Here is a 26,588-nt window from a genome sequence, read left to right on the forward strand (position 1 = left end):
GAGTATGTCCTATTCCTAATAAAATGTTTTTGGATAATTCATTTGTGCAATGCTTGGAGTTTGTCAGAAGTAGGATTGAATGAGTATGATGAAAACTCTGATATCTGATTCTTGGAACATTTGCTTTCACTACTAAAATATTTACAGAATTATGAAATGAGAAGCTTGAAAAACCAGTTTGAAAAAGAGTAAGATTTGTTTGATAATATTTTAGCTTCTGATTTTCTCATTCACCTTAGTAAATTTTCTGTTTACATTGTAAAGATGACTTTCATCAACTTCTGTTTCAGAAATTGCTTTTTAAATTTTAATTGAATGTGAAGAAGAAAGGGAAAGTTTGTTACTTACATAATCTTTTCAATTTCACAAGGCATTTATGTTTTCCTTTTTGATCCTGGTTATTTTCCTTGGAGACTTCTTTGAAATGCTCGTGATAGTATTCAGCTAACTTTAGATGTTTTTAGTGCAGGTACATTGAGAAAGCAATTTTTAAATAGCTTGAAACAACTCTGTGGAACTGTTTCACTTTCCTCAATTTCACTTTCGAATTTAGTAGATAAATTCGTAATGGAAAGTAGTCTCACATGATTTTAACTTCCTGTTACACAGGTCTCCATTTGAGCCCCTTTCCTTGGGATGTATGATTCTAAAGGGGATCATGGTTTTTAAAACTCTTCTTTGTTAGTCTGTCTTGTGTTCGCCCTTTGAATACTGCTTTAGAGGTAATGTTTTGGCCTTTTCCATGTTTGTCAAGATGGAGTGATAAAGTATGTCAGTGATTTTGAAGGTGTTTCAAGAAAGGCCAGGTAGAGGGACAAACTAATTTACAAGAACTCTTAAGCCATAAGAAGCTATTTCTATCAATGATGTAAAGAAGAAATCATGTAAATCATTTTAGCTTAATTCCACTACTGAGTTTTCCTGTTTTTTGTTTTTTCTGGATTAGATTCCTAAACCCTTGCCCTCTCCCATAGTACTTGGATCAAGCTCTAAATGTACTTGATTCACATACTTTCCACATTATATTAAACTTAGTTATTGCCTCTCTTTTTTAAAATTAATTATACATTCCTTATGGTTAGAATGGGTTGGTGTATTTCCAGTTATTAAGTTTTTTAATTCCCAAAATGGAACCATACCTTAAACACACGCTAGGTGCTCATTTAATGTAACTTGGAGATTAAGAATTTGATTTGTTAATCTCTTATTATAATACTTCTAGTTTATGTTTGTGTGAATCTGCAAAACTAATGTAAAACTGAGAGATTATTTGAATGGCAAGTATCATGGGGCTTTGCTAAAATGATCTGTTTTTGAACTTGATTTCTATTAAGATATGCAAAGGTCTTAAATCTTTGCCTTCTAAAAAGATGTAGGTAGTTTGGCCAGGCATGGTGGCTCATGCCTGTAATCCCAGCACTTTGGGAGGCTGAGGCGGGCGGATCATCTGTGGTCAGCAGTTCGTGACCAGCCTGGCCAACATGTTGAAACCCTGTCTGTTCTAAAAATACAAAAAGAAAAATTACCTGGGTGTGGTGGTGAAGGCGTGTAGTCCCAGCTACTTGGGAGGCTGAGGCAGGAGAATCGCTTGAACCCAGGAGGTGGAGGTTGCAGTGAACTGGGATCGCACCATTGCACTCTAGCCTGGGCTACAAGAGCAAAACCCTGTCTCAAAAAAAAAAAAAAAAAAAAGAAAAAGAAAAAGCCAGGCGCAGGCATGGTGGCTCATGGCTGTAATCCCGGCACTTTGGGAGGCCGAGGCAGGTGGATCAGCAGAGCTCAGGTGTTCGAGACCAGCCTGACCAACATGGTGAAACCCTGTCTCTGCTAAACATAGAAAAATTAGCCAGGTGTGGTGGCTAATTCCTGTAATCCCGGCTACTCGGGAGGCTGAGGCAGGAGAATGGCTTGAACCTGGGAGGCTGAGGTTGCAGTGAGCTGAGATCATGCCATTGCACTCCAGCCTGGGCAACCAGAGTGAAACTCCATCTCAAAAAAAAGAAAAGAGTTAGGTAGTTTGATGAAACACGTTTGTACTTTAGCCAACTGGGGACTCTGGGTTAAAAACATTGCTTTTCTGGATTATGGTAACAAGTTTTTAATTTCTTTTTTTTTTTTTTTCTCCTTTTTTGCAGTTGGAGTGCCTCAAGCTTATTGCCTCTCAAAAATTTACAGACAAACGCATTGGCTATTTAGGGGCAATGCTGCTGTTAGATGAAAGACAAGATGTCCATCTTCTCATGACCAACTGTATCAAGAAGTAAGTCTTACTTTTCTTTCTTCTAACAACTATTAAATACTTTGTTCTTTTTTGTATTTTCTTTGAGATGGAGTCTCGCTCTTTTGCCCAGGCTGGAGTGAAGTGGCTTACCCAGGCTGGAGTGAAGTGGTGTGATCTTGGCTCACTGCATCCTCCTCTGCTGCCACCACCCTCTCCCGCTCCCCGCCCCGACCCGGGAAGTGATTCTCCTGCCTCAGCCTCCTGAGTAGCTGGGATTATAGGTGCCTGCCACCACGCTTGGCTAATTTTTGTATTTTTAGTAGAGACGGGGTTTTGCCATGTTGGCCAGGCTGGTCTTGAACTCCTCACCTCAGATTATCCACCCGCCTCGGCTTCCCAAAGTACTAGGATTACAGGCTTGGGCCACTGTGCCTCACCTACTTGGTCTTTTAAGTCTTTTTTGTAATATAATATCAAGAACTTCTATTTACTGAGTTTATATTTACTTTCCAGAGTATATTTGAATTGCTCTTAGTTCAGTAGTTTATACGTAAAGAGGTTAAGCAAAGGGTTAAAATTTGTGTAGGAGGCTGGGTGCGGTGGCTCATGCCTGTAATCCTAGCACTTTGGGAGGCCGAGACGGGCAGATCACGAGGTCAGGAGTTCAAGACCAGCCTGGCCAATGTGGTGAAACCCTGTCTCTACTAAAAATACAAAATACAAAACTAACTGGACATAGTGGCACGCTCCTGTAGTCCCAGCTACTCGGGAGGCTGAGGCAGAAGAATCTCTTGAACCTGGGTAGCTACTCAGCCTCCCGAGTAGTTGGGATTATAGGTGCCCGCCACCACGCTTAGCCAGTTTTTACAGTTTTAGTGGAGATGAGGTTTCACCATGTTGGCCAGGCTGGTCTCGAACTCTTGACTTCAGGTTGTCCGCCTGCCTTGGCCTCCCAAAGTGCTAGGATTATAGGTGTGAGCTCTCCCCAACCACCCACCAAGTTTGCTGAGTTTTCTTTTTTTTTTTGAGACAGAGTCTCGGTCTGTCGCCCAGGCTGGAGTGCAGTGGCGCAATCTCGGCTCACTGCAAGCTCCGCCTCCCGGGTTCACGCCATTCTCCTGCCTCAGCCTCCTGAGTAGCTGGGACTACAGGCGCCCGCCACCGCGCCCGGCTAATTTTTTCTATTTTTAGTAGAGACGGGGTTTCACCATGGTCTCGATCTCCTGACCTTGTGATCCACCTGCCTCGGCCTCCCAAAGTGCTGGGATTACAGGCGTGAGCCACCGCGCCCGGCGTTTGCTGAGTTTTCTAAAGTGTGTGTCTTTGACATCCAGTAGATAATATGTTTTTCAACTTCTACTGCTTTGGTACCTGAAAACTTTGGCTTGTAAGCCTGGTCAGTCTGTTTACTGTATTGATAATATGTAATAAAGTTGGGATAAACATTTTCTGCAATAAATAATTTTATTAATTGTTTTTGTTGATTGGAGAAATCTTGAGTTATTCTGCACTAGTTTGAAATTGTGAAGCTGCTTCTTGGGGAGCACCAGGCAGAACATGCTTGTTCCTACCTTCTTCTTTTCTTTTGCAGTGATCTTAATCATAGCACGCAATTCGTCCAGGGGTTAGCACTTTGTACCCTCGGCTGCATGGGCTCCTCAGAGATGTGCAGAGATCTTGCAGGAGAGGTAGAGAAGCTCCTGAAAACCTCCAACTCTTACTTAAGAAAAAAGGTAACTCTTAATGAACCAAATGTCTGTTTGGATTAGGGAGTATTATGGAGATCAGAAGGCAGATTACTAATTTTTGAAAGATCTGATGATAATGTCATTTTTTCTGTGCAGTAAATTTATTTTACATGATTTTATATTAACCTTAATTCCTCTTTTTTTAAGGAAATGATTTATAAACAAACAAATGTCACTGGATATATCTTAGGTGGCATACCAAATTCCTAAGTTATCTGATTCTAAACAGTATTACAACAAGGTGATTATGAACAGATTTTTATGAATTTACTTTTGTCCTAATAATTAGTGCCCATATCTTTGTATTAGTGCCTTTGTATCTCTGGAAGGGCAGTTCCATTGGTACCTAGATAATTATTAGGGAGTGATGTAGAACCCACTTTCCGAATGAATTAGTAATAGAAGAGAATTATTCTTCTATCTGATTTTATTTGTTGATATAAACATTTTATTGAGTTTTTAAAAATTGCTTGAACCCTACAACCTTTGAAAATGAAGTGTATGGAATTTAGAAGTCCAAGAAATGAACATAAACTGTGATCCGTTTGGCATTTACTGTGCCTCTCTATTAATGGTGTGGGAAAGAGGCATTGAAAGGGCCAAACCATTTCCCAGGATGATATGCAGTTAATGATGGCTGCAAACAAAGTTAAATTATTTTTTTTAATTTGTAAGCTGGTCCTTTTTCTTAAAGAATATGTGAGTTACTCTTGTTCAGAAAACTCATTATCATATTAAAATGAAACGTACCTTCAGGTTAGAAAAAAAAATATTTTTCCTCCCAAATATAACATGGGTGGAATTAGTAGAAATTTTTTTTGTTAATACATCTAACTTTTATGGTATTTGACTCAAACATTTAGTAGTTATAGTTACTTTGCGGAATATGCAAAATCAGTGTTTAAATGTACTTTTATTTTCCAGTGAACAAGCTAGTAAGACCATCTTTAGTAGAGACTAAGTATTTTTCACATGATTTTCTTGATGTCAGCAGAGTCATTTGAGGGCCACATAGATATTATTAAACATAACAGTAGATTTATAGCATTTACAGTATATATCTTTCAGTTGTGTAATGTTTTTTAGCCTGTTAGTCATCTCACTCAGAGGTATGATTATCACAGATTGAGATCCTTACCTATTTTTACTTCCTCAAAACTCCACATAAGTTATGTTTAACTTGTTTGATAAATTCATATTAATCATACATAGTCTAATGTAGAAAATTTTTGCCTACTTGTCTAGGCAAAAGGGAGAGGTGAGCCAGAAGATCTCTTTAATATAATAGTATAAACTGGAAATCCCCAACCAGTTAATAAATACTTTTCTCTCCTCTTAATTTTTTTTTTTTTTTTTTTTTTTTGAGACGGAGTCTTGCTCTGTTGCCCAGGCTGCAGTGCAGTGGCGCGATCTCGGCTCACTGCAAGCTCCGCCTCCTGGGTTCACGCCATTCTCCTGCTTCAGCCTCCCCAGCAGCTGGAGTACAGGTACATGCCACCATGCCCAGCAAGTATTTTTAATTTTATTTTTAGTAGAGATGGGGTTTCACCGTGTCAGGCAGGATGGTCTCCATCTCCTTTACCTTGTGATCCGCCCGCCCCGGCCTCCCAAAGTGCTGGGATTACAGGTGTGAGCCACCACGCCTGGCCTCCTCTTAATTTTTTTTTAAATAGAGGCAGGTTCTTAATGTGTTGCCCAGGCTGTTCTTAAACTCCTGGGCTCAAGTGATTCTCCTGCCTTGGGCTCCCAAAGTGCTGGAATTATAGGAGTGGGCCATCACCGTGACCAGCCGTAAATCTAATATCTAACCTCTTCTTTATTTTTCTAGTGGATGAACAAGTTGGTGAGATTTTTGTGTTGGTGGTTTTTTTGTAAGATTGGTTGCCCTGGCATAATTGAAATAAACCTTTTGTTCTTTTATTGTTTTTTTTATAGGCAGCACTATGTGCTGTTCATGTCATCAGGAAAGTTCCTGAACTTATGGAGATGTTTTTACCAGCAACAAAAAATTTATTGAATGAGAAGAACCATGGTAATGTAATTTGGATGCATTCATGAAGTACTGAGGGAGAAAGGGAAAGAGAAAAGGCTTGAGGCTGTGTTAGTCCTGTGTCTCTCAGTACAGTGGAGTCACCTTTCTGCTGTGCCTTAGACACTTTTCCAGGAAGGTCTGGTCTGACAAACCTTTCTACTCACATATCCTAGTTTTATATTAGAGATTGATTCTTTCATAGTAAACTTATCTTTCATCTCTGGTCCGCTTTTACTATATTAAAAATATTAAGTTATTAATATCTAGTGTAATATACAAATGAGCCTACCCATAATTTTCATGTGTAAAATCCTTTGATTTCTTGCCTATTTTACAGTAAAAGAAAAAATTTCATTATCATGTGGTAGGAGTGTAAGATTTGTGCGTCTGGGCGTAGTAGTCATGCCTATAATCCCAGCAGTTTGGGAGGCCAAGGTGGGCAGATCACTTGAGTTCAGGACCAGCCTGGGCAACAAAGTCAGAACCCATCTCTGCAAAAAATATGAAAATTAGCTGGATGTGGTGGCACATGCCTGTGGTCCCAGCTACTTAGGAGGCTGAAGTGTGAGGATGGCTTGTGCCTGGGAGGCAGAAGTTGCAGTGAGCCAAGATTGTACCACTGCCCTCTAGCCTGGGCTACAGAGCCAGACCCTGCCTGACTCAAAAATTGTGAAAATTCTTTTGGGTTATTTCTGACGGAAGCTTGTATTAGGTACTCAGAATCTTTATATAAAACAGAGGAGTTAAATGGAATGTGGCTGTTCTTTTCCCAAACATTTTATTCTTATTTGAAGTCAGTGAAAGAAGTTTTTGAATAGAGAAAATTCGTGTGTCTTAAATGCTCAGAGAAAAAATTGTGTGGTATATTTAATTTGACAAATTCAGTGCTGTGCCCAGAATGCTCCAAATATACTTATTGAACAACTGAATTACTTAGAGCACATATTTATTACTTAGTGAAAAGAAAAGCATTGTGAGATTGTTTTTACTGACTCTGGAGCAAGTAAATTTACTTTGTCATCCACAGTTAATCTCAGAGTTTTGATACGTTTTATCTGGAAATTTAAAATCTTACTAAGATTTTTGCCTCTTGAATTATCTGTTAGAACTCAGATAATAGCTGATTAAGTATAGAACAGATGATACCTAGCTTACATTGTATGTTTTTATGGATATTCTCAGATGGAGAGACACATGTATTGGTCGTCACTTTTTAATAATTATTTTGGTCACATAATTATTGAAAACATTTGGATTTTACTGACTTGGCCAGTTTTAAATCAGGCATCTATTAAGTTCCTCCTTTGTATTCACTTCAATGCTTAGATTCTTTAGGGGATTAAAAAGCAAAAGTAGCAACTATCCTTTTGGAATTGACCTTCAGGAACTCAAAGCCCTGTTCTATAAAATTGAATAATAGGCCTCATTTTTAGTTTTCCTTTGATCTTTTCTTTCAGGTGTCCTCCACACATCTGTAGTCCTCCTCACAGAAATGTGTGAGCGAAGCCCAGACATGCTTGCGCATTTCAGAAAGGTAGGTGCCATTCTCTATGCCTAAGCCTTTCTTGATTGAAAAATGATTTTCCTGAAAAGTACATGATTTTCTTACTTATTTATTTTTTTGAAAGCAAGCTATGGATCTGAATAAGGGTTTTAACTAGCCCTGCTGTGCAGTTGGGCTGGAAGCCAGATTTAGGCATATAAGTAAGAGCTGGCACTAGTATTGTGTTTTTCTTTTCAGGATAGAAGTTTTCTCTCATTGTTGGCAGACACACGAATCTCACGTGTTTTATCTGCTGTTTTCACATTTTGAGTCAGGAAACATAATCTGAGGTCAAATTAAAACTAGGAGTTTTGTGTGTGTGTGTGTGTGTGTGTGTGTGTGTTTTTGTTTTTGTTTTTGTTTTTTTGAGACGGAGTTTTGCTCTTACTGCCCAGGCTGGAGTACAGTGGCACTATCTCGGCTCACTGCACCCTCCGCCTCCTGGGTTCAAGCGATTCTCCTGTCTCAGCCTCCCGTGTAGCTGAGATTACAGGCATGCGCCACCATGCCCATCTAATTTTTGTATTTTTAGGAGAGACGGGGTTTCACCATGTTGGCCAGGCTGGTGTTGAACTCCTGACCTCAGGTGATCAGCCCGCCTCAGCCTCCTAAAGTGCTGGGATTACAGGTGTGAGCCACTGCTCCTGGCCTGTTTTTTTTTTTTTTTTTTTTTTTTTTTTTTTTTTTTTTTTTTTTTAAAAGACAGGAGTTTCTTTTCTATTTTTTTAAGGTTAAAACTAAAAGTTTTTTTATTGCTTTTCCCCTACTGTTCATTTTAGGCCATTGACTCCTGTGATGGAAGTCCTGGCTATCTTAAGTACCCCCTTCTCTCTCTCCCTCTTTTTTTTTTTTTTTTTTGAGGCAGTCTCTCGCTGCGTCACCCAGGCTGGGGTGCAGTGGTGCAATCTCGGCTCACTGCAACCTCTGCCTCCTGGGTTCAAGTGATTCTCCTCCCTCAGCCTCCCGAGTAGCTGGGACTACAGGTGCCCACCATCACGCGCAGCTAATTTTGTTTCGTATTTTTAGTAGAGATGGGGTTTCACCATGTTAGCCAGGCTGGTTTCGAACTCTTGACCTCAGGTGATCCACCCGCCTCAGCCTCCCAAAGTGCTGGGATTACAGGCGTGAGCCACTGCGCCCGGCCTATTTTTTTTTTTTTTAACTAGTATTTTAAAGTGGACATTTCTATTTCTCCACTTAATTTTAGAAGACAGTAGTAAGGAGCACTCAGAGGAAGACTGTTGTTTGGGTAGTTACATGCATTGAACTTCTTTTATAGGATGCTGGTCATTCCATAAATAGGACTCGCTTTGTACTTTAGATCTAGTAAGGCTCTAACAGGAGTTCTTTTTTGGCTTTTTTTCCCTTAGATGTTCATGTCTTGATTAAATTATTGTAATATAGTATGAGACCCGTATCTGTCCCTAATGCTTGCTTTGTATGTTTTGTTCCTGTTGTCTGTTTGGAATCCTGCTGTATGTTAGAATGAAAAGGTAAGAATTAACCCTCTTTTAGATGGTGCATGCTGGCATTAGGTCCTTAGTAGCTTTTGTGTATCCATCCACAAATGTGGCTTTTAAAATATACTAATGCTGAAGCTGTGCTTAATACTGTGAGTTATTGTTCTAGCATTTTTGGCTAACTTCCTAGTCTAGTTTTTGTTTTGTCACTTAAACTCCTGACTCCAAAGTCAGCCTTGGATTTCAGTTGCAGCCTTTCCTGAATTGTAAACCTTCTTCTCTGCCTTTTCTTTATCTTTACTTGAGAAACTTTGAGCAGTTTTCCAGTGACTTTGGTGATGGCAATTCCAGATCAGTCTGGAGCTTTGACACAAAATGCTACTGCTTTTTGAAGTAGATATTTTAGAACAGTATGTGGGTAACCTCATACTTTAAAAAGCTCTCTGTGTACTGCTGAGCTTTCAGTTCAGACTTAGAGCTTTTATTTCTCCCTTACCTGTACTTACTCTTACATAGAAGTTTTGAAATATTAAAAGGATTTTGAGGTAGAGTAGTGGGCACCAACTGATTTTCATGGCTGCAGCCTTTCCCTATGTCATCTTATTTTGTTTGTCCTGTCGTCAGTTTTAATAACTTGCATTTTTGTCTGAAAAATGAAACTGGGTTCCAAGAATTGTATGCTGAACATTCAGACATTTGTGCTCTGTGTCCCAGGGTAATCTTATGTGATGTGCTGGCCTTTTGGCAGTGGATAAAACAATTTCTGAATTTAGTAGCCCAAGGAAAAATGACTTTTCCAAGAAATAAACCAGATAAAAAATAACTTGGGTTATATGTAGTACAAAAAAGCAGACCATTGGGAAGTGTGCAAAATAATCTTGGTAACTACTTGGTCTTCATTTTATTATAAAAATATTGATTTAAAGTGGTTTTAAAAGGTATATTACTATCTCTAATATAATTTTGCCCATAGTTGACAGATGTAATGAATTTACAGATCTCCATGGCTTAGATTTGTCTTATTTGGAGTTGTCCAAATTAGACTTTGTTTAGGTGACTTATAAGAATTAATTCCGAACTGTTATGGCTCACCTTATTTAAATTCATACATACTGTGTTTTCTTGTATTTAGAAGTGGCCTTAATGTTTTGAATGCTTTGAGTGCATGTGTTGGATATAGCTTGGCTTTTCATCTCAGTCTTGATCCTCTTTTAGGCTTGAGGAGTAGGGAAGGGACAGAGTCTAACTACAGTGAGAAAAAATAATTGAGTTGCAGCAGAGTTGTAGCTAAAATTGCCTGCAAAAGAGATGCAATGCAGTTCACTTTGCACACTTTTTAACTTAATTTTTGGTCATTAAAGTTGTTTATATAGCTAAAAATTGAGTTTTTAGTTGGAAACGTAAAAAGTTCCTGTTGTGGCAAACCTTTTGTTTTAATATCAAGTAATTGATCAACAGAAATGAAATGAGTGCCAATATTTAAAACATCTTCGGCTTGACAGTAAAATTGCCTTTACAATGTGTTAGGACTCTTAATGGATAAAGTAAAGGAAGGACAGGAAGGAAATTCCTGGTTATAAGGAATGTATAGTCTCATTGAAAAGATAAGAAAACAGACCACAAAGCTGTATATGTAAATAAGTCCTGAAATTTAAAAAAATTGTATCATATGAGTTAAGAATAGGAAGAGGAAATTATTCATGGCCTTGATATCTCTTAAGATGAAAGATGTAATTTTTTCATGTGTCTTTTCCATTTGATTACCGTATTACTGTTGTCAGCTTTGGTATTCCCTGTTGTTTGTTGGAAAAGGGTATAACTCTTCTATCTTAAGAGAAGAGTTTTTTTTCTCTATTTGAGGTTGTATGTTCTAAAGCTATAATGTTAATAAGATCACCAGTTGTATTTTGTTGTGATGACATGTTATATGCAAATGTTTGAATGGATGAAAACTGAACATGTTTTTGCCACCTAGGCATGTCAAGTTCTGCAGAAGTAGAAATGCAGTAGGCCCCACAGGCATCTGTTTTACCTGGTTCCCATAGGCTTTCTGACCCAGTATTATTTGTAATATCTTCACATATAACTCTGGCATAAAAAAGTCTGGTTTGGTTTTATCCAGATAAAATACATACTTCTTCTTGAATATTGGCCTAATTTACTCCTAAGTTTATCAAACATCTACAGTATGCTAGTATATTAAATCACTAGAATTTGCTGGGACTCGGACCCTTACACCCTTTTTCTAAACCAAAGGACCTGCTTATTCATGAGACATTCTTCAATATTCACTGTTTTTTGATGCATCTTTCTCTGCAGCTTGTGCCCCAATTAGTTCGTATTTTAAAGAACCTCATCATGTCCGGATATTCACCAGAACATGATGTTTCTGGTATCAGTGACCCCTTTTTGCAGGTGAGGTTGAAAGAATGTTTTAAATAAATGTTATATGAATTTAATATCTTTTAAGTAGACCATTTCCTTCCTCTTAAAGTTTGTGTTGAGTAGAAATTTGGTAGTTAATTGATTAATTATATTAATGAATAGTGACACAATTCTGTATTAGATTATGAGGATACAATTACAAGTTTGTTGTTTTTTTTTTTTTTTTGAGACAAGGTCTTGCTCTGTCACTTAGGCTGGAGTGCAGTGGCACAATCTTGCCTCACTGCAGCCTTGACCTCCCAGGGTCAAGTGATCCTCCCAAGTAACTGGGATTTCAGGTGCTCGCCACCGTGCTTGGCTCATTTTGTATATTTCGTAGAGACAGGGTTTTGCCATGTTGCCCAGGCTGGTCTCAAACTCCTGGACTCACGCAACCTGTCCACCTCAGCCTCTCAAGGTACTGGGATTACAGGCAAGAGCCACTGTGTCCCACTTAAAATTACAGTTTTAATAGTCAAAATCATTTACTATTTTTTACTATAGTAAAAAATACTATAGTATTACTATAATTATAGTAAATAATTATAATTACTATAATTATTTACTATAGCTCTGCAGGTGGTAGTATGTGGTAGTATCCTTTAGCTGTGGAGTACTGAAGTGTGGGTTGTCTTATAATAACTTTATTAGATGTAGAAGCATTTATAGCTTCTCTAAAGAAATGTTTTCAATTCTTCTGTTTGATTTTTGACCATTTCTGATATGAATAAATGGTTCCAAATGAAGTTCTAAGACTTCATTTAGTCATTTGAATTTCATACCAAGATGAGATTTCTTTGTGTGAGACATAATTTGTTGACACCTCTCATATTTTGCACATTAGGTACGCATTTTGCGGTTATTAAGAATTTTAGGACGAAATGATGATGATTCAAGTGAAGCTATGAATGATATATTAGCACAGGTGAGTAGACCAAACTTAAATATTTATTTTAGTTTCGCAGGGAGTAGAATGATTATGGTTATATGGAGCAGTTTTTATTTGTGTTTCCTCATTCATAGCTGTAATTACAAAATGCCTCTTGTTACCTGTGGATATTTTTTGGAAGCATTGTTTTTATCACTTACGTACTGCCCTCAATATGTCTTTTCAGGTTGCCACTAATACTGAGACTAGTAAAAATGTAGGAAATGCTATTCTTTATGAAACGGTTTTGACTATCATGGATATTAAGTCAGAAAGTGGATTGCGAGTAAGTCGTTTTAAATCTTTTCTTCCCCCCTAAATGTTTCATTTAGAATGGTTGACTTGGACTGGAGTACTTCAGAGTTGTATTCCATTTGGAACTCAACTTTAAGAAAGAATGATGCAAAATGTGGAATGCTTGATTTTTGGTATCTGAAATACCATTCCTTCCCGCTGAAGGCTTAACATTGATTATAATAAACTTTGGGAGATCTTAGATGTAGCAGTATAGTGAATATATTTGTCTTATCATTGTTGATGTTAACCTTGATCATTTGGTTGAGATGGTATCTGCTGGGTCTTTCCACTGTAAAGTCATTATTTTTTCCTTTGTAATGAAAAATATTTTGGCAGATATTTTGAGACTATGTAAACATCCTATCCTCAGATTTTTACCTATCAGTTTTAGTATCCACCAGAGAATCTTGCCCACAACAATTATTAAGATGGTATTCTAATGACAAATTTTCCATTTCCCTCATTTTTTTTCTTATTAAATAATTGGAATTCTTCTATAGAGAGGAGTTGTCCCTTCTCCTTCATGAATTTGTTCATTTTGTCATTTATTAATATTAGAACTGTTAGCCCATAGCCTTGTAAAAAACAAATGTACTAGAGTATAATATTTGTGTACAGTTCTTTTTGTCTTTAGCATTATAGTATCTAGTCAGATAACCAAAGTAATTTAGGTTAAGTCCTTTTCCTCTCCCCACCTTTCAAACAGAATGGTAACATAGCATATATATTGTTCTGCACCGTACTTTGTTCACCTAACATTATCTTGGAGCCAGTTCCAAATTCATGTATAGAGATAAGTCTTGTTCTTTTTTTCTTAATTGTGATAAAATATATATAACACAAAATTTACCATTTTCAGCATTTTTAAGTGAACAGTTAGTACACTCATCTTGTTGTGTAACCAGTGCTATAGTTTATCTCCAGAACTTTTTTGCCTTAAAGTTTATATCCATTAAACAATAACTCTCCATGCTATAACTACCTCTAGTCCCTGGCAACCACCATTCTACTTCTGTCTATGAATTTGACTACTCTCAGGTACCTCTGAAGAAATATAAGGAAAAAACCCAAAATGTTTTTTCTACTCTTTACTGTCTACCCTCACAGAGTCATTCAACACTTCACTTCTTTTTTGTTTTGTTTTAGGGACAGGGTCTCTCTCGGTTGTTCAGGCTGATCTTGAACTCCTGGCCTCAAGCAATCCTCCCACCTCAACCTCCCGAGTAATGTGAGCCATCATGTCCAGCTCCAACATTTCACTTCTGACACCATATGTGTTGGGGCTATTTCCCTATACATCAGGCGGTTTTCTGGTGGATACCAGCTGGGTATCCTCTAATTGAATTCAATTCTGACACTTGTCTCCCTGGAGATAAGGTGTCACATCCCGCTGGGTGCGGGCCCGTAATCCCAACACTTTGGGAGGCTGAGGAGAGTGGATCACAAGTTCAGGAGATTGAGACCATCCTTGCTAACACAGTGAAACCCCGTCTCTACTAAAAAAAAAAAAATACAAAAAAATTAGCCGGGCGTGGTGGCAGGTGCCAGCTACTAGAGAGGCTGAGGCAGGAGAATGGCATGAACCTGGGAGGCGGAGATTACAGTGAGCAAAGATCGCGCCACTGCACTCCACTGGGCAACAGAGCGCGACTCCGTCTCAAAAAAAAAAAAAAAAGGTATCACATCCTACAGTTGGAGGGCTCAGTCCCACAAGACTGACCCCCCCACCCCAACTTCAGATGCCACTCCCAAGCTCAGGTTGTGACCTGTGCTTCTGACCAACCAGCTGTAAGTCAGGGTTCCCACAACCCCCTCCTCAGGTTTAGTTAGTTTGCTAGAGTGGCTCACAGAACTCAGGGAAACACTTCACTTATGCTTGTTGGTTTGTTATAAAGGATATAGATGAACAGCCAGATGGAAGAGATATATAGGGCAAGGCATGTGGGAAGGGGTTGGAAGCTTCCATACCCTCTCCAGATGTGCCGCCCTCCAGGAAGCTCCACATATTCAGCTATCTGGAAGCTCCTCTGAACCCTGTCCATTTCAGATTCTTGGAGGCCTCATTATGCAGGCATGATTGATTAAATCATCGGTGATCAGTTTAACCTTCAGCATCTCTCCCCTCCCCAAGGTCGGGGGATGGGACTGAAAGTTCCAACCTTTTAATATCATGGTTGTTCCCCTGGCAACTAGTCTCCATTCTGAGGCTATCTTAGGACCCCATTGAGAGTCATATCATTAGAACTAAAGATGCTGTCACACAGGAAATTCCAAGGGATTTAGGATTTGTATGCCAGGAAACAGGGACAAAAACCAAGTATATATTTCATCATATCACAGTACCTCATATAAGTGGAATCATACAGTTTTTATCCTTTTGATAAGCGTATTATTTAACATAATGTCTTCAAGGTTGAACCATGTGTCAGAATGCATTCTGTCTTAATGGCTGCATGACATTCCATTGCATGGGTGTGCCATAGTATAATTAGCAAATTTGCTATTAACGGAGTTTTAGGGTATCTCCTATCATTTGCAGTTATCAGTAGTGCCACAGTAGACTTTTGTCTACATGTACAGTTGTTTGTCAGATCAATTCCTAAAAGTGAAATTGATAAAACAGAGAATATACTTTCACTTTAAATATAGGTATTTCCAGATTTCCCTCTAAAGAGGCTGTACTAATAATTATTCTTCCACTAACAAAACACTGTCAAAACATTAAAATGACCTTCCAGCACTTACCTTTAGTGTATGATTTTAAGAGTTTGCCTTTGGATTTTTTCCTTTTTTTTTTTTTTGAGACGGAGTCTTGCTCTGTTGCCCTGGCTGGAGTACAGTGGTACAATCTTGGCTCACTGCAACCTCCGCCTGCCGGGTTCAAGTGATTCTCCTGCCTCAGCCTCCTGAGTAGCTGGGATTACAAGCATACACCACCATGCCCAGCTAATTTTTGTATTTTTAGTAGAGACAGGGTTTCACCATGTTGGTCAGGCTGGTCTTGAACTCCTCACCTTGTGATCTACCGGCCTCGGCCTCCCAGAGTTCTGGGATTACAGGCGTGAGCCGCCATGCCCGGCTCCAGTTTGGTTTTTTTTTTTTTTTTTTTTTTTTTGGTTGACTAGCAGTCTGTGAAGCACCAGAGGCCAGAAAGTTATCCTTTAAACACAGGAAACAATATAAAACTTTAATTTTCCTAAATTTTGACCTATGCTATTTCTCTTTAGGTCCTAGCCATAAATATCCTGGGTCGTTTCTTATTGAACAATGACAAGAATATTAGGTAAGTCAACTGAAATATGTCTTTTATCTTGGGTATTGTAAGCCCAGTATTTTAAGAGTGATTTTGCTCAAGATTACACATGTATTGAGTCACATATCTAGAACTTATAGCTCAGAATTTTTATGTTTTTCTGGTCTTAACACTACTGTTTTGTAAAGACTTGAGGATTTGTCTCATGGCATATAGTCCTATTTGTTCTGTAAATCGGGAGTCAGCAGAATTTTTCTGTAAAGGGTCAGATGGTAAGTATTTTAGACTTTATGGGCCATGGAGTCTTTGGTAACTACTTACCTCTGCCCCTTAGCATGAAATTAGCCATAGACAATATGTCAATGATGAGTGTGGCTGTGTTGAATAAAATTGATTTACATCAAACTTAGGAACTAGTATGAAAAAAATATTTTGATATACAAAAACAGCAGACAGCTGGATTTTACAGGTAGGCTATAGTTTGTTGACTGACCCCTCCTCTAAATTAAGAAAAATGTAACATTTCAGGTAGCAAATCTGGAATGTCTTTGTGAACTCCAGCTAGTTTTAGCTAGTTTTTTAGGTAAATGAATTGATCAGTATTATCTTTTATTTTGGTATTTTCCTGTATGTAGTACGTATTCCTGCTTACCTGTTTTTCTAATCAGGAGAAGTTTTTCTTATATTAAACATGAAAAGATGTGGCAGCTAGGTGCAGTAGCTCACACCTGTAATGCCAACACTTTGGGAGGCAGAGATGGGTAGATCATGAGCCCATGAGTTCGAGACCAGCCTGGGCAAGATGGCAAACCCTATCTCTACAGAAAAATACAAAAATGAGCCAGGTGGCTTGGTGGTGTGCACCTGTAGTCCCAGCTACTCTGGAGGCTGAGGTGGGAGGATCACCTGAACCCAGGAGGTTGAAGCTGCAGTGAGCCGTGATCATGGCACTGCATTCCAGTCTAGGTGACAGAATGAGACCCTGTTTTTGTTTTTTTTTTTTTTCTCTCTTGAGACAGAGTTTTGCTCTTGTTGCCCAGGCTGGAGTGCAGTGGCGCAATCTTGGCTCACTGCAACCTCCGCCCCCCGAGTTCAAGTAATTCTTTTGTCTCAGTCTCCCAAGTAGCTGGGTTTACAGGCGCACGTCACCACGTCCCGCTAGTTTTTTGTATTTTTAGTAGAGACGGGGTTTCACCATGTTGGCTGGGCTGGTCTCTAACTCCTAACCTCAGGTAATCCACCTGCCTCGTCCTCCTGAAGTGCTGGGATTACAGGCAGTGAGCCACTGCACCTGGCTGAGACCCTGTTTCAAAAAAAAAAAAAAAAAAGATGTGGAAATAATTATTGTGGCATCCTGAATTATCTTCTCCTTCTAAAGAACACTTGGATTGCCAGGCGCGGTGGCTCACACCTGTAATACTAAGTAGCACTTTGGTAGGCTAAGGTGGTAGGAACGCTTGAGCCCAAGAGTTTGAGACCAGCCTGGGCAACATAGCGGGGGACTCCATCTCTATTAAAAAATAAATACATGAGTAAAATTTTAAACCTTGACATACTAAGTTAAACACGTGGATTTTAAACTCAAATTTTTATAGAGGCAGTTTTGGTACCAGTATGATAAAAGCAGAGAAAACTCAAATGGTAAAATTAAAATTGCATTATGGGGCAAAGGCAGCCTTAAAAGGCATATTATATGCTCTCTTTGTTTTACTATTTGGAAAACTTTAAAAGAATTGAGTCAATCACTTCTATTTATTTTAGATTTAATTTAATTTAATTTATTTTTTTTTTGAGACAGAATCTCGCTCTGTTGCTTAGGCTCACTTAGATCGTGCAGTGGCATGATCTCGGCTCACTGCAAGCTCTGCCTGCTGAGTAGCTGGGACTACAGGCGCATGCCACCACGCCCGGCTAATTTTTTGTATTTTTAGTAGAGACGGGATTTCACCGTGTTAGCTAGGGTGGTCCTAATCTCCTGACCTCGTGATCCGCCTGCCTTAGCCTCCCAAAGTGCTGGGATTATAGGCTTGAGCCACTGCGCCCAGCCCCAATTTTATTTTTTTTGAGACAGAGTCTTGCTCTGTCGCCCAGGCTGGGGTGCAATGGCGTGATCTCAGCCCACTGCAACCTCAGCCTCCCATGTTCAAGCAATTCTCATGCCTCAGCCCCCCAAGTAGCTGGGACTACAGGCACCTGACACCCATGTGCCCGGCTAATTTTTATATTTTTAGTAGAGATAGGGTTTCACCATGTTGGCCAGGCTGGTCTTGAACTCCTGACCTCAGGTATCCGCCCGCCTTGGCCTCCCACAGTGCTGGGATTACGGGTGTGAACCACCATGCCCAGCCTACTTTTAGAAGTTTAAATGGACTTGACCATGAATGCAAATCTAAAATCCAGAGCTTCTCCTGGTTGCCGTTATTTTAGATTATGGTATCGCTTATACCTTTGAAATGTTACTTTTATGCTCACTAACTTTCTTTTAAATATTTAAAAATGTGTGCTTTCTCTTATCCATTAGACGTCTTTCTATTATTTAAACAGAGAAAAACTATCCCGAATTTTACATTTTAACTCTGTTATTTTGCAACTGTTTCATCTAGATACGTGGCTCTGACATCTTTGTTGAAGACTGTACAGACAGATCATAATGCAGTACAGAGGCACAGAAGCACAATTGTGGACTGTCTTAAAGATTTGGATGTCTCAATAAAACGGTAACAAACTGAGAGCCTTTCTCAGTCTAGTGCTTTTGGTAAATTGAGTGACAGATTATTGATAGTTCTGTGCCCCTGCCATGTGATACTTTGTAATAGTTTTCAGAGCAAGAGTGTTGACATTTGTGTATTTAGTCATTGTGTTCATAGATGGACTCTGCTGAGTGAATCCTTTTTTAGAAAGGATTGGCAGGGAGAAGTTTAGGTTATTAAGGAGGCCAATAAGAATACTTAAGTGCACACTGAAGTTGTCCTTGGCTCTTTGATAAGTATAACAGGCACAGAGTATCTTGGCAAGAGTTTACCTAAGGGAGGTACTGTGCTTTGTGTGTTGGAGGATGAAAGTACGGAGTGATCCATCGGCTAAGTGTCTTATCACAATGCTGACACTCAAACTGCTGACAGCACACGTTTTTCACAGTACTTACCCCCCAGGATCCTGAAGGCAGCGTGTTTCTTAGAACAGTGTATCCTGAAATGACTGTTAGGCAGCAGATAGCACTCTCAAAAAGCATAAATCCCTTCCCTTAATGGAGCAATTCTACTGGATCTCTTCTTAGAACTCTAGGTGTTTGTAGAACCTAGCTAAAGTTGGCCTCTGAACTTTTGGTTGTATGTTCAAATCTAGAACAAAGTATATTTAAAGCGATCTCTGAAACCATTCAGTCAACAAACATTTATTGATGCTGAGTTCCTTTGATTTACACAGAACAGGTACAAATTAAAGGTGCTAAGTACTTGAGCAATCTATAGATAAGACCTAAACTTAATAACACCAACTTTTATGTAGCACTTTGCAAAAGATTTTTTAAGTACCCTCTCAGTGGGTTCTCAGAGCAAGCCAATGAGAGAGCCTAAGCAACTACTTCTATCCCTAATTAACAGGTTAGTTAAAATTCAGTCCCACAGGGATCAAATGACTTAACCTAAACCTTAATCCTTGTAAGGGGCAGTCCTGGGAATAGATAGTACCCTTCTGACTCTTTTTGTGTTGTTTCTCTCTAGCTCATTACTGGGTTGTGAATTTCAAAAGAAGTGAAACCTGTGTCTCTTTGACAGGATATATAACAGTAAGAGCTTAGACTCTGGAGCCAGACTGCCTCATTTCATATTCTGACTCTGCCTTTGATAGACTAGGTCAAATTACTTAAACTTTCAGTGCCTCAATTGCCTCATAAGTAAAATGCAGATAGAAGGGCAACCACTTCATAGGGTTATGCAGGATAAATTGAATTAATATATGTAAATTACATAAGCACCCTATAAGTTATTATATCTAAGGATTGAATTTTTGCTACTTATATGTTAGCTTAGCTAAGATGAAAGTATCCGCTACTTGTTAATTTTTTATTTTTTTTGGAGACGGAGTCTTGGTCTGTTGCTCAGGCTGGAGTGTGGTGGCGCGAACTTGGCTCACGGCAACTTCCGTCTTCTGAGTTCAAGCGATTCTCCTGTCTCAGCCTCTTAAGTACCTGGAATTACAGGCGCCTGCCACCACACCCAGCTAATTTTTATATTTTTAGTAGAGACGGGGTTTTGCCATGTTGGCCAGGTTGGTCTTGAACTCCTGACCTCAGGTGATCTGCCCGCCTTGGCCTCCCAAAGTGCTGGGATTACAGGCGCGAGCCACTGTGCCCAGCCTAAGTTGTTACTTTTGAAAGTCAGTGTACATACAGTGTTTGATATTATTGACCAAGTATGGAAAGATGCATATAGTAACCTTACAACTTTTACATGTTAAACATTCCTATTTTTCACTTCATGGCCAACTTTGAATAGGCAGTTACAGAAACTCTTATTTGTCCTCATAGCACATGCCATTTTTTTTCCTTCTCATGGCCCTCATTTTCCCTTTGAAATTTTTTTTTTTTTTTTTTTGAGACAGAGTCTCGCTCTGTTGCCCAGGCTGGAGTCCCTTGCCTCACTGCAATCTCTGTATTCCGGGTTCAAGCAGTTCTCCTACCTCGGCCTCCCTAGTAGCTGGGACTACAGGCACCCACCACCATGCCTGGCTAATTTTTGTATTTTTAGTACATAAGTGGTTTCACCATTTTGGCCATGCTGGTCTCAAGCTCCTGACCTCAGGTGATTCGCCCACCTTGGCCTCCCAAAGTGGTGAGAAAACAGGTGTGAGCCACTGTGCTCGGCCTTGAATTCAGTTTTTCGTCTGAATTTCTGCATACCTTTTGATAGAAACTATGTTACATCATCTTTGGACAGAGTAGGGTGTAATAAAAGTAAAATATGGTGACTTCACATGTCACATTTTTAAGGAATGAGGCAGATAGGTATTATTATTGGGTAATACATTTGTTGCCCCTCTTTTTGAGACTCTTAGGTATTCTAACTTCCACATTTGTAGAACAGCCTGTTGAACCCAAACTGCATGTTTGGAGTTTAGTGGTATATCTCATAGGGACTTTTGAGGAAAAATATTGCATGAAGATTCAAAATATCAAAACTAACTTTGATTACATAAAAATACATCTCCTTGGTATTTCATAGGGACTTTTGAGGAAAAATATTGCATGAAGATTCAAAATATCAAAACTAACTTTGATTACATAAAAATACATCTCCTTGGTTATTTTGTGTGCAAAGATTGGGATCACAAGATTGTGCAAGGACGTTAGCACATCTGGCAGTGCTTGGTGTTCACAGAGTGCATACCTGGGTCTTTGTTTCATTTCCACTATAAATTTTGTAACTGTTTTTAATTTTTCCCTTCTGCAAGGCGTGCAATGGAATTGAGTTTTGCCCTGGTAAATGGGAATAATATCCGAGGCATGATGAAAGAATTACTTTATTTTCTGGATTCCTGTGAGCCAGAATTTAAAGCAGACTGTGCATCTGGAATCTTTCTTGCTGCAGAAAAGTAAGATTTAATTTTTACCTTTATTGGTAAAGTCTGCTTGGAACTTTTGGAAGTGTCTTTAAAACATGGGGAGGGGGCTGGGTGCGGTGGCACACACCTGTGGTCAGCAGTTTGGGAGGCCGAGGCAGGCGGATCACGAAGTCAGGAGTTTGAGACCAGCCTGGCCAACGTGGTGAAATGCTGTCTCCATTAAAAATATGAACATTTGTTGGGCCTGGTGGCGCGCGCCTGTAGTCCCAGCTTCCCAGGAGGCTGAGGCAAGAGAATCACTTGAACCTGGGAGGCAGAGGTTGCAGTGAGCCGAGATTATGCCACTGCACTCCAGCCTAGGTGACAGAGCAAGACTCCATCTCAAAAACAAAACAAGGCCGGGCGCGGTGGCTCAAGCCTGTAATCCCAGCACTTTGGGAGGCCGAGACGGGCGGATCACGAGGTCAGGAGATCAAGACCATCCTGGCTAACACGGTGAAACCCCGTCTCTACTAAAAAATACAAAAAACTAGCCGGGCGAGGTGGCGGGCGCCTGTAGTCCCAGCTACTCGGGAGGCTGAGGCAGGAGAATGGCGTAAACTTGGGCGGCGGAGCTTGCAGTGAGCTGAGATCCCGCCACTGCACTCCAGCTTGGGCGACAGAGCGAGACTCCGTCTCAAAAAAAAAAAAAAAAAAAAAAAAACCAAAACCAACAACAACAACAAAAAATGGGGAAACGACTGTAAATATGTTTAAAACACATAACATTGGCCGGGCGCGGTGGCTCAAGCCTGTAATCCCAGCACTTTGGGAGGCCGAGGCGGGCAGATCACAAGGTCAGGAGATCGAGACCACAGTGAAACCCTGTCTCTACTAAAAATACAAAAAATTAGCCGGGCGCGGTGGCGGGCGCCTGTAGTCCCAGCTACTCAGGAGGCTGAGGCAGGAGAATGGCGGGAACCCGGGAGGCGGAGCTTGCAGTGAGCCGAGATCGCGCCACTGCACTCCAGCCTGGGCAACAGCGTGAGACTCCATCTCAAAAAAAAAAAAAAAAAACAAAAACAAAACACATAACATTTATTTCAAGCTCTCAGCTGAGACCAAAAAAATTGTACACTTTTATGAAATCTTCTCATTTTTCTGTTCTTTAACCTCTCATCTCTGATGCTGTTTTTTGTTTTGTTTTGGTTTATTTGTTTTGGTTTATTTGTTTTGGTATTTTTTTTTGAGACAGGGTCTCACTTTGTCACCTAGGCTGGAGTGCAGTGGCACAGTCTCCCAGCTCGCTTCAACCTTGACCTCGCCAGGTTCAGGGGATCCTCCTGCCTCAGCCCCCCAGGTAGCTGGGACTACAGGTGTACGCCACCACACCCTGCTAATTTCTGTTTTTTTGTTTTTTTGGTTTTTTTTTTGTAGAGATGGGGTTTCACTATGTTGTCCAGGCTGGTCTCGAACTCCTGGACTCAGGCGATCTGCCTGCCTCAGCCTCCCAAAGTGCTAGGATTATAAGCGTCAGCCACCACACCTGGCCTATAGTGCTGTTTTAATAAAGGGAATAGAAAAGTTACAACATCTGAATTGCTGCTCTATGCAGAATTTTGAGGAAGTACCTTATGATTTTAGTAGTAAAGCTATTCTTTCTCTTCTTTCCACTCTGAATTTAAGGAAACAAGTTTTTAGTTCTAATGTTGTTGTCTTGGTCTGAAAACAGTTCGTTTTTTTCTTTGTTCTTTATCCTCTCCTGCCCTGACTGAATGATCATTTTCTCTGAAACTGAAAACAAATCTCATTTCTCAGCTTAGCAACTCTTATTGCGATCTTATGGGAAACATCTGAGTTTGACTACATACTCTCTTTTTTTTTCTCTTTTTTTTTTTTAATTTTAGAAATGGGGTCTTGCTCTGTAAGCCATGCTGGAGGGCAGTGGGCCAGTCATACCTTACTGCAGCCTGGACTTCTGGGCTTAAGCCATCCTTCTGCCTCAGCCTCCTGAGTAGCTGGGACTATAGGCGCAAATCATCATGTGCCACTAATTTTTTAATTTTTATTTTGTAGAGATGGGGTCTTGCTGTGTTGCCCAGGTTTGTCTGGAACTCCTAGCCTCAAGCACTCCTTCCTCCTTGGCCTCCCAAAGTACTGGGATTATAGGCATGAGCCACTGAAGTCAGTTGACTGTATACCATTTTATCACTCTCTAAAATGGCATTTGTTGCTAGATTTGAAGTTGAAATGTTTCCACATATGTTCACTTATCCAGGGAACCTAGAAAAGACTGTAGGACAGGATTTTCTTTTCTTTCTTTCTTTCTTTTTTTCTACAGTGAGCTGGCTCACTGTAGCCTCAACTTCCCAGGCACAGGCAATCCTCCCACCTCAGCCTCCCAGAGTAGCTGAACTACCGGCACCCACCACCACACCCAGCTAATTTTTGTATTTTTTGGTGAGACAGAGTTTCACCATGTTGCCCAGGCTCATCTCGAACTCCTGAGCTCAAGCGATCTCCCACCTCGGCCTCCCAAAATGCTGGGATCACAGGTGTGAGTCACCCTGCTAGGGCAGGTTTTTCTAGTCACTGAAAACAGTATATTTTGCTGGTTCCAATTGTCCCTTTCCATTGTTTTTTTCAGGTATGCACCTTCCAAACGATGGCATATAGACACAATTATGCGTGTTTTGACAACGGTAAGTACTTTTTTTCAGACAGCACATACAGAGTGCTGGGATATACTAATAAATGTGGCATACAAATCCTTTGTTATCGTGAGGTTTATGTTCTAGTCAGGGAGGTAAGAAATTCACAAGTAAATAGGTAACATTAAAGTCAGTTAAAAATAAATGCCATGAAGAAAAACCTAAAGCAGCATGGAGGAATATAATGATGGCAGGATAAGGTGGGATATAGGGCAACTGGCCAAGTGTTTTAGATTAGAGTAGTCAGGGAGGTCTCTCAGAGGAGATAACGGCATAACATTTGAGTAGAGACCTTAGAGACATGAGGTACGAGCCATGCAGAGATCTTGAGGAATAGTGTACCATACAGAGGGAACACTAAGTGCAAAGACCCGAGGTAGGAGCAAGCATGGCTTGCTTGGAGAGCAACAGAAAGGCAAGTAAAACTGTAAAGTGAGAGAGGCAGAGAATGGTAGGAAGGATGTCAGAGACATAAGCAGGGGCCAGACTATGTAGGCCTCATGGGAGCTTGCATTTTATTTTGAATATGTTAGGAAGCCATTGCAGGGTTTTGAATGGCTAAAGTTACTCAGGATTTGAAATCCTGTTTTGGGTGGGATCCTTTCTTTGGCATTCTTGCAGAAATTTGGGGTTTCTGTGTTTATTATTCAATTAGTAGGCAAGGATTAGGTATTTAAGAGTAAAAATGCAAGTGCAGTGACATGTAAGAAAAAACCATTTCCATCTAATTAAGTCACTACAAGTAGATACTGCAAAGGAAAAGTCACAAATTTAACCATGTTAAAATTAAAAACTTGAATAACAAAAAGGGGAACAGTCTACAGATTTAAAAGGCAAATAAGGCCTGGCGCGGTGGCTCAAGCCCGTAATCCCAGCACTTTGGGAGGCTGAGATGGGCGGATCACGAGGTCAGGAGATCGAGACCATCCTGGCTAACACGGTGAAACCCCATCTCTACTAAAAATACAAAAAACTAGCCGGGCGTGGTGGCGGGTGCCTGTAGTCCCAGCTACTCGGGAGGCTGAGGCAGGAGAATGGCGTGAACCCGGGAGGCGGAGCTTGCAGTGAGCTGAGATCGCACCAGTGCACTCCAGCCTGGGTGACAGAGCGAGTCTCCGTCTCAAAAAAAAAAGTAAATAAATAAATAAAAAATTTAAAAAAAGGCAAATTAACAACTGGGGAAAAAGTGAGGTATCATTTTTTCACATTTCATAATTTTTAATCTAATTCCCAGTATTAGAAAATAGAGAAACAGGCAGTATTCTTCACTTTATGGGAGTGTAGGATGATGCCATCTTTTTACTGTGCAGTTTGGTAGTATGTAGGAAAAACCTTAAATTATACCCTTTGATTAATTAATTCAATTTTTAGGACTTTAGCCTGAAAAAATAATAGGACAAGTACACAAAAATGTGTACGTAAAAGTATTCATCCTAATCTTGTTTATAGTAGGAGAAAATTTGTTGACATATGAAATTATGACTTATGCCGGGCGCGGTGGCTCACGCCTGTAATCCCAGCACTTTGGGAGGCCGAGGCGGGCGGATCACAAGGTCAGGAGATAGAGACCATCCTGGCTAACACGGTGAAACCCCGTCTCTACTAAAAAATACAAAAAACTAGCCGGGCGAGGTGGCGGGCGCCTGTAGTCCCAGCTACTCGGGAGGCTGAGGCAGGAGAATGGCATGAACCCGGGAGGCGGAGCTTGCAGTGAGCTGAGATCCGGCCACTGCACTCCAGCCTGGGCCACAGAGCGAGACTCCGTCTCAAAAAAAAAAAAAAAAAAAAAAAAAGAAGGGAGAAATGGGCACTCCTGAAGGAAAGTGTTTATAAGAATTCAAAAGCTTTTTTAATATGCCCCTGATTTTATTTTTCTAATTGACTTGTGTTCTCTTATTATGATCATGTGATTTGTTTTCTTTAGTCTGTTATGTGCTGGGTTACATTGATATTTGAATGCCTAACCAGCCTTACATACCTGGGATACATCGTCAGAGTGTATATTTTTTTTATATATTTGTTGGGTTTGATTTGCCAATATTTTGTTATTTTTATATCTATATTCATGAGAGAGATTGGCCTATAGTTTTCTCTTATAAAGTTGTTTTTGACTCGTGTTATTTAGAAGTATGTTCTTTTAATCTCCAAATATTTTGGCATATTTTTGCAGCTGTCTTTGTGTTGCAGATTTCTAGTTTAATTCTGTGTGGTCTAAGAACATATTTTGTATGATTTATGTTCTTTGAAATTTGTTAAGATATTTTTTATGACCCAGAAGGTGGTCTTTGTTGGTTCATTGTTAAGTTTGAGAAAAATGTGTATTCTGCTGCTGTTGAATGAAGCAGTCTTATTATACATGCCCATTAGATCACCCTGATGCTTTCTTGTATTTAATGCACTCTGCTTTAGGGAAGGATGTAAATAAACTAT

General features: G+C 39.9%; 1 protein-coding gene and 1 non-coding gene across 3 annotated transcripts in view; both read left to right on the top strand.

Annotated features, from left to right (window-relative positions):
• The window catches only part of LOC105491316 (adaptor related protein complex 1 subunit gamma 1), a 91,062-nt gene that overhangs the window by 41,577 nt on the left and 22,897 nt on the right, over positions 1 to 26,588 (top strand). For both annotated transcript variants that reach the window (XM_011757612.3, XM_071084878.1), the window contains exons 3-13: positions 2,136 to 2,260; positions 3,813 to 3,954; positions 5,905 to 6,001; positions 7,459 to 7,535; positions 11,324 to 11,419; positions 12,273 to 12,353; positions 12,544 to 12,642; positions 15,881 to 15,936; positions 18,510 to 18,623; positions 21,358 to 21,498; positions 24,095 to 24,149. In XM_011757612.3, coding sequence (XP_011755914.1) covers positions 2,136 to 2,260; positions 3,813 to 3,954; positions 5,905 to 6,001; positions 7,459 to 7,535; positions 11,324 to 11,419; positions 12,273 to 12,353; positions 12,544 to 12,642; positions 15,881 to 15,936; positions 18,510 to 18,623; positions 21,358 to 21,498; positions 24,095 to 24,149 — 1,083 coding nt within the window. The remainder of the gene's footprint in view (positions 1 to 2,135; positions 2,261 to 3,812; positions 3,955 to 5,904; positions 6,002 to 7,458; positions 7,536 to 11,323; positions 11,420 to 12,272; positions 12,354 to 12,543; positions 12,643 to 15,880; positions 15,937 to 18,509; positions 18,624 to 21,357; positions 21,499 to 24,094; positions 24,150 to 26,588) is intronic.
• LOC112428320 (small nucleolar RNA SNORD71) lies at positions 18,949 to 19,034 on the top strand. Its single transcript, XR_003020355.1, has one exon. It is a non-coding gene; the product is annotated as a small nucleolar RNA SNORD71 (small nucleolar RNA).

The sequence above is a fragment of the Macaca nemestrina genome, chromosome 18 (genome assembly GCF_043159975.1).
Source record: "Macaca nemestrina isolate mMacNem1 chromosome 18, mMacNem.hap1, whole genome shotgun sequence".
In the NCBI taxonomy this organism is placed as follows: Eukaryota; Metazoa; Chordata; class Mammalia; order Primates; family Cercopithecidae; genus Macaca; species Macaca nemestrina.